General features: G+C 32.0%; 1 protein-coding gene across 1 annotated transcript; it reads left to right on the top strand.

Annotated features, from left to right (window-relative positions):
* The first annotated feature begins 6470 nt into the window (after positions 1-6470).
* On the top strand, positions 6471-7679 carry LOC144559466 (zinc finger protein 8-like). Its single transcript, XM_078308491.1, has one exon. It carries the CDS (start codon positions 6733-6735, stop codon positions 7507-7509), a length of 777 nt encoding a protein of 258 aa, XP_078164617.1. The 5' UTR covers positions 6471-6732; the 3' UTR covers positions 7510-7679.
* The last annotated feature ends 785 nt before the right edge of the window (positions 7680-8464 follow it).

Below are 8464 nucleotides of genomic sequence, written 5' to 3'. Positions count from 1 at the left end.
AAAATAGTTTTTAAAATAATTATTTTCCCAGGAACTTGTGAGCTATGGGGATGATTTCAAAATAGTTTTTAACTTATATGTCTTCCATTTATGAATTTCATTTTAATTAATTCATTGTTTAACTAGTTTTCTCAATTTATTTTAATATTTTGAAATAAAGTATCGTGATTTAATTGTACTTGAGCTCACCATCACTTACAACTTTACTTTTTACAATTTTTTACTTTCCTGAAGTTTTTATTTTAGATTTGATCAGAAAATTATATTGATAACAAATCTTTCAATAAAAAAATATTCTCTCCCATAAATATTTTGCTCAAATCAAAATTTAAAGTACAACCAAACATTCATTTCTTCACATATTCATAACTATTTGTGTGCACATTTTCATAAAATCCCATACTTCATATCCCCCTGACAACCGAATTAACATGCCCTACATATATTGTCCTCAAGTGCAACAATTAATTAGTCGTCTGTTTCTATGGTTATTCTATAGTGGAGGAAGGTGGTTAGCTAGTCATATATAGCACAACCAACTAAGAAAAGTAAAGCGCATGCCAAAGCAGTTCAATCAAATCATCAATTAATTAACACATCCAAATCAACTCATAATGAATCCAAATTATTAAGCCAATGAATAATCTAGACAAACATTAATTAATGCTACTAAAACAGAAAAAAGAAGTGAACTCAAGTTGCAATTGAGGTGCTGTAAGTTGTAACCTACGTAGAAGTAGCTGTACAAACTACGAGTCCGCATAGTCTGCATTAACTCAAAAGATGCTCTTTTGAGTTAACACATCTCGGTCGTCTGATTTTAAACAGAGTCAATCTAATTATAGTACGTCTATATTCAGAATATTAGTGTGGATCTAGTCCGCACGGATCTTAAAGCAGATCGGATGGTCCATATACATTAACTCAAAAAATTCTTTTTTTAGTTAATGCAGAGGATACGAATTCACAAACTACAACCGGAATTACAAAATTGTATTAATTAACCACAACTCACAGCTGCAACATAAGGTACAGCACTACAGCCTCGTTTTACATCTGCAACATATGATGTACTGTTGGCCCATGGGCCTTACAAGACCCAAAAGAATAACATCAGGACTCTGTTTAATTTGAAATATTTTCGCTTTTTATAAGCTAAAAAAACAATGGAAAGTGAAAAAGAAATAACAAATAGGATAAGCATAGTACTGTCTTAGGTTAAATCACTATGTATAACAGAGATCTCTGGATGCATGCAGGCCCACTTACATGCAACACACTGCACCTCCAGATGTAAAGAGGCCAACAACTTTAAATACCCTTCTCAGCATTCAGTACGTCCATGCATTTCCTCGGGGGGAGAGAGAGAGAGAGAGATGCTGATGTTTTTCAGTCTGTAGCTCTTAGTGATGTGAAACTTAGTGTGCCAATGTAAATTTCAAGTTATGGGGTCAAATATAAATGGGGTTAGTTATATAAAATTTTCATGTTGCGAATGGAGATCAATTAATATTACCATATCTAAATCATTTTACTCTATACTATATATAAAATTGTGTATAAGTACAAAAAAAATTAAAAATAAATGAATCTCCATTCATTGAATGTAGCTCCGCCTCTGAATATAGTAAAAAAACTTAATCGGTGTTGGCGTGAAAGTACAGTGCACATCTTATATTTTGTGTCAATAATTTGCCCAGCTGCCTAATTAGATTACAAGCTTTCAAATATATATCCAATATATTCATTATATGCATATTATGAACATTTTGGATATTCATGTAATCAGTTTCATGCATTGACTCCAGATGCAGCACAAACCGTTACAAACTACCCAACATTACCTATCGAAGAACTAATAGCTAGATTTTAAAGGAATAGAGAGGATAGGCGGGACCACCAACAGAGCTTGTCTTGTACCCTGTCTAACACCTTAACTGATGGCAACACATGCATGATGAAAAACAGAAACAAGGAGAGAGAGAAAGATAGAGCGAGACGTGATAGTGTTTGTTTTGAGAAGTACTTTGAAGGTAGTTATGTGAAAGCCCAAAAGTAAGCTTAGAAGAGAAAGCACCTGCACCGAAACCAGCAGTAAGCAACAACTGGCTAGATGTACTTTGTCAGTCACTGACAAATCATCATCCTCCATCGACATGCATCCTCTTGCGTTGCGTTTCTTTTTCACTCTTTTACAGCCTCCTCAATTTTTTTTAAAAAAAAATTCTTTAATTGCACGTCTATAGTTTTCATTTTTTTCACCACTGACTACGATCAGAATATAGTTCCGAAGTAGGTAGAGTTATCAAGGTGCTGGTGCATTATCCGTTATGTGGTCACACCGGGGTAATAAATGTATCACTGAAACTTGTAATTACATGTAAAATTTCAGGAGTTAAAACAAAAGGACAGATAAAGGACTTTTGCATTTCATCCACCCAACCATGAATTCCTTTTATATTGTTTTTGTTAATGAAGCTATATGTAAGTTAAATATATATATATATATAGCTTGAAAATTTTAATTATTTAGTATTAATAGGAGGGATCCACTTACACCGTCGTTTTTTGGTGACACCAGATTATACTCTAAATTTTCAAAGTCTAAATAGTCGATCCATGCCGTTCAACATGATGGATATATTAAAATGTGCCTGCAGATCAAATTTTACATATTTTTGAATTTTTACTATTTATTAAGATGGTATAAAAATTCAATGGTCTGAAAACAACAATTTTGTAAAATACTTATATATAGTAAAAGAAATTCAAAAAATGTAAAATTTGATCTGCAAGCATATTTTAATATATCCATCATGTTAAATTATTTGGATCGATTATTTAGACTTTGAAAACTTTGAAAACGTAAAATGTAATCGGATGTCACCAAAATGGTATAAGTGGCTCCCTCTCTTTATAATTATATAGATAAATTTGACAAATTTGACAAAGGCACTTTTTCCATTAGAACTAAGTTTATAGAGTAATTTTCTCTCTTTTTTTCCTTTCGAGAGAGTTCTCTGTCTCGAAAGAACATAAAAAGAAAAAGAAAAAAAGAGATCTAGAAGGTGCAAATTCACTTCTACTTTGCATAAGACCCCATAAAAAATAAAAGACTTTCCAGAATACCATTTAAAAAACTACTTTTCATATAGTGGCAATAAAAAAATTGACTCTTGCGATATTTTTTTTTTTAAATTTTATACTAGTTAATATATATCCGAAAGTGAACGTGCTAGCTACACCAGAAAAAAAGAAAAAGAAAAAAAAGACAATACCTTTTGAATTAGTTACTATTATTAATCAAATATGAGCATGACCTGTTCTTTCTCAAAATGAAAAGAAAAGAAGAAGATCTAGGTACATTTAGATTTAATACTACTGAAGAGGATAAAATTGAGATATATGTTGTGAAGCTCGAGAATAAATAAATGGTTAGTTACTTTGTTACTTGGTAACTAAGGCGCGTAAATATTTTTAGGTCCTTAATTTATGACTCGATTGTATGACACATCAATATAGACTAAATTTAAAAAATATATCAATTTATTTTTGTACATAAATTATTTTATCACACTATTTACCACATTATTTACATTTCTAGCTCTTTGGATACGTTCACCACCATTTTTCTTTACCTTCTAATTTAGGATTTCTCTCTTTATTTTATTTTTTATTTCTTAGGATTTTATAAATCATTTATTACCAAAAAAAAAAAAAAACGAATGAATTAGACTATACAATTTAATTTTTACTATTTATTCTGAAATAAGAGTGCACCACAACCTGAACATTAACAATTTCTTTGGGGATTAACACTGCTCAGTATTATCAACAGTGTCTTTTAAAAATTTACATGTATAGAGAATTTTAACCCTCTCTAATTTCTTTTTCTTTGCCATAGCTTTCAATAATATAATTATTATTGTGATTATTTATTAATTATTTCATTTTCATAATTGCTAGATACTATTTTTCGCAATTTTCTCTAATTTTGCATTAAATATGTATGAATTTTTGGACGAACTCAACATTGTGCATCACAAGAAACGGAAGCGTCTAATTGTCCACAGCTTTTTGTCCACCATTTGTCCACAGCTTTGACTTGCGCGAATACTGTAAAATTACTTCTACATGTTGTATAATTATACAATATATCACATAAAATATATTAGTTAATCACAAAACATCCAGCAACTATTTGAAGTGGTCCCATGATAATTAGAAAAAGATTGCAACTTGCACAACATGACAAAATAAATGTACTTTCAAACTGTACTTTCAGAAATTACAGTTATAGAAAGTTATTGGCAGTTATTGGCAGTTAGAGTTAGTTATTAGCGCTTATTGGCAGTTAGAGTTAATTATTAGCGTCCGCATTGGGTTGAATCTTGTATACTGTAAAATTGAATTTGTATACAGTAAAATTTTCAATTGAATCTTGTATACTGTAAAATTGAATCTTCTACACAGTAAAATTTACAATTGAATCTTGTATACTGTAAAATTGAATCAACAGAACTGTAAAATTGAATCTTGTATACAGTAGAATTTTCAATTGAATCTTGTATACTGTAAAAATTAAATCTTGTATACAATCGAATTTTCAATTGAATCTTGCATACTGTAAAATATATACTGTAAAATTGAATCTCGTATACTGTAAATTTTTTAAATAATACTGTAAATTTTCAATTTAATCTTGTATACTGTAAAAAGACAGTTAGATGAGAGTGGATAAGGTTGTGGACAAATGGTGGACAAAACCCAGTGGACAGAAACCTTTTCTCTAGATATATACCTAAATAATTTACAGAAGAGAATATATATCTATAAATTTAATTGAAGTTTCAGGCAGTCAAGTCAAGGTAAGTATTTACCATATATATATATATATATATATATATATATATATATATATTTGATATATTTATAAAGTGATAGTTAAAGAAGATATTTGATAAGATAATACACACGCTTTATTATGTAATATTATCCATCTTGGCTATATTGTTAAATCTTTATAATAATTTCTTTTAATTTTAATACATATAATATATACGTCTATTTTAGTTAAAACTGTTAGGACAAAATTTAATTGATGCCTTAATTACTTTATATATGTTAATTGAATAGATGGAAAATCAATCTCCTAATAACCAGCAGGGTAAAATTGGAGTTCAGTATATATGTTTTTTATGATCAAACAGGTAAGTAATCATATCATTTTCTTTAGTGATTTTTGCTAAAATATATAAAGATAAAATGTTCATTGCCAAAATAATTATCTTTAAAGTAGATCGTCAATAAAAATTGTGGAACTGGGTAAAAATAAATCTATGATGTATAATACTGATAGATTTTCATAATTTAATGAGATCTAATTCACTCGTGTATTCTCTTTAATTTTTTTTAAAATGTGATGAAATACTAATAACTAATATGACATAATATTTACTTATATTATAAATCTAACTTTTAAGAAAATAAAATTATATAATAATGTATGAGAGAGAAACATCTTTTAAGAAAAATAATATATTTTATAAACAAAACTTAAGGAAAGAAATCATATGATAATATATATATATGGGAGATAACCAATTAAAAAAATAATTAATGAAGGATAAAACTGTCTAAAGAATTTAGATAATGTTGTGTTAGTAAAAAGAGAATAGCATCACCCGTTTCTTTGGTATTCATACGTATTGTATGCGATTGGGTCATATACGGTATCCTGTACCGGTTGCACACCAGTCATTGACAAAACAAACCATTCACAATCCATTTATTTAATTTATGCTACACGCTTATAAAACGGGTGTGGAATATAAATGGACTTGATATAGCTCTTCATGAATTCCATGCATATATATTTCCTTTCAGTCTCCGAAACCTAATTTCAAGCCCCGGAAGAAGTATGTGGTGTGTGTGTGTGTGTATTATATATACACGTATTCAAATCATGACTTGCTACTGTAGATTGTCAAGTGCTGATAATTAACAACAACATCTTTAGTACTCATGATTACAGACTGTATATACACATTCTTCTTTTGCTTGTATACTGTTGTGCACAGAAATTAACAACTACAAAAACTAGCAGAATAAAATTATCTCAGGCTTCTGACATGTTTCTTCCAGCATGTACTACTGTTTTTTTTTTTGAAGTATTCCAGCGTGTTCTATTATAGTAGTGACTATTCAAGTTTTAAGTGTTTAATTATGATGAAGCATTAATGTGAAGCAAAAGAAAATTCTCTAGAAGAGTTCCATTTATGTATAAAATTACATCTCAGCCTTTTATTGTATCTCATAATGAAATGCTTTTATTAGGCACTATAAGGATGAATCCGTCTTAATTCTGAATTGAAAATCATTTCTGACTTGAACCTGTTTTCTTTATAAAGGGGAGGACAAGATAACTCTTTAGTTCCTCACTTTATGTTTTCTCTTTCCTTTGCCTATCTCATCCAACAACAGTCCAAAAGATACTCATCAATCACATGCTAACTAGTAGAAAGAGACTATGATAAAGTCTATCCCTCAAAGTCTCATACCCTCATTCTCTCTCTGAGCTAGCAAAAGGCCAATAGAACACTCACATTCAAGACATGCCATGAAACAAACACACTCGACCTAGAAATGACTAAAGAAGAAGTGTCCTCTCCTGCCATGCTTTCTGCAACCCACATCCTCCTTCCTCAGATCATAAGTTACTAAATAAAATACATGGCCTCTCTTACCAGCAGCATCAGCAACAATAGCAGCAACAACAGAAAAATGGATGAGCAAGAGACTACTCACCGATTCACACCCGTAAATTCCTTTTCACAGCTCCCATTCATTCGGCCATCACCTCCTCCTGAAAAACAGTCCGTTCGCCTCTTTGGTACAAATGTCCATACCGAAATTTCCGATCCTGATACACCGCCAGGTATTATGAAAAATACTGCCACTGTCATGACTTCTACCAGCACTGCCATCAGTAACATCATAACTGCCACAGACTCTATTCGAAAGTTTGAGTGCCACTACTGCTGTCGCCACTTCCCGACTTCTCAGGCACTAGGAGGACACCAGAATGCGCACAAGAGGGAGCGTCAACATGCCAAAAGGGCCCACCTGCAGTCAGTCATGGTTGCAGCTCAGAGCCAACAGTACCACCATCAACAACTTATCGGCTACCCGCACCACCCCCGTGTTGTCAGCTCCCCGTTTTATATGACAAGTCCAGGGAATGCCCGTTTCTATTGTGGGCCCGGGTCTCTGTCCCAACCAATAAACGGAAACCCACTAGTTGGTCCCTGGAGAGGCCCCATGGCACAAGTGCTTGGAGAGGTAAGCGACAGACCCATGCAATTGCCTCTGATAAGGGAAGTTGAATTTGCAGTGGGAGCAAACTTTGTTTCGACTTCCTGTAACTCGTCTTCCGATAATTCTTCTCCGCGCACATCTTCACGAGGTCAGTTTGTAAAAGAGAATGTCAGTCTAGATTTGCACTTGTAATCGTATTCTTAAATTCTTATTTTTGTTTGTTCGTTTTTTTTTTCTTTTGTTCTTTAGCATAGTCATTTCCATCTTGGATTTCGTGGAATAGTGTAAGACCTAATTTTTTTATCTGGTGGCTCCTGTAGCAGGATCTAAATCAATGCAATTAGTTTACCTTCTGTTCTCAAGAGTATCTCCTCTTTTCTTGGAAAACAAAACACATTCGTCTTCGATAATTAAACCCTTAATTTTTGTTTTCTTAGAAGAACACGTAGAAATTTATATTCAAGGAAATTTATTTGAATTAAAATTTTCTGGTAAGTCATTTTCTTTTAACATTAAATTGGACGAATTTTTTTATTTATTTAAGCCCGTAGGCACTCACACAACACACACGCGCGACTCGAACCCAGGTCCTCCGGCCCATAGGAGAACTGATGCCTTATCCGTCTCCTCTATGCAGGGGTGGCCCCTTAACACAAAATGGCCATGCAGACCGATCACACAAACTTTAGAAGTTACATTCCGCTTAAAAAATAACCAAATATATTTGAATTGTGAAACCATGCTGCGATCCAATCCATTTTTCATTATGCAGGAGCTCTAATAAAACAGAACTATATATATATATTATAATGTACTGTCAATAAAAATCACCTCATGGGTTCATAAAGGCTAGGGATCTAATATCCTTACATCAAAGGAAGCTACCGAAGGAAGAATGGTAGAGATATTCTTACTGGACTCGCACAGTTATTCTAGTTTAGTTCTTTGATAATTACATACCTCTCTAACACGTTTTTTTTTTTTACCGCAATTAATTTAAAAGGGACACCAATTTGCAAATTGGACATGATTATAGGACCACTGATATGATGATAAAAGCAACATGATACAAGGTCCACTGGTTTTGCTGGACCCAATGAATAAAAGCATGCTTATTGAAGGCATGCATCTGTCTGACTTTACCATT

The sequence above is a fragment of the Carex rostrata genome, chromosome 9 (genome assembly GCF_964058835.1).
Source record: "Carex rostrata chromosome 9, lpCarRost1.2, whole genome shotgun sequence".
NCBI classification, from domain to species: Eukaryota; Viridiplantae; Streptophyta; class Magnoliopsida; order Poales; family Cyperaceae; genus Carex; species Carex rostrata.
Note: the sequence above shows the minus strand (reverse complement) of the source record. Positions and strands in the feature narration are given on the sequence as shown.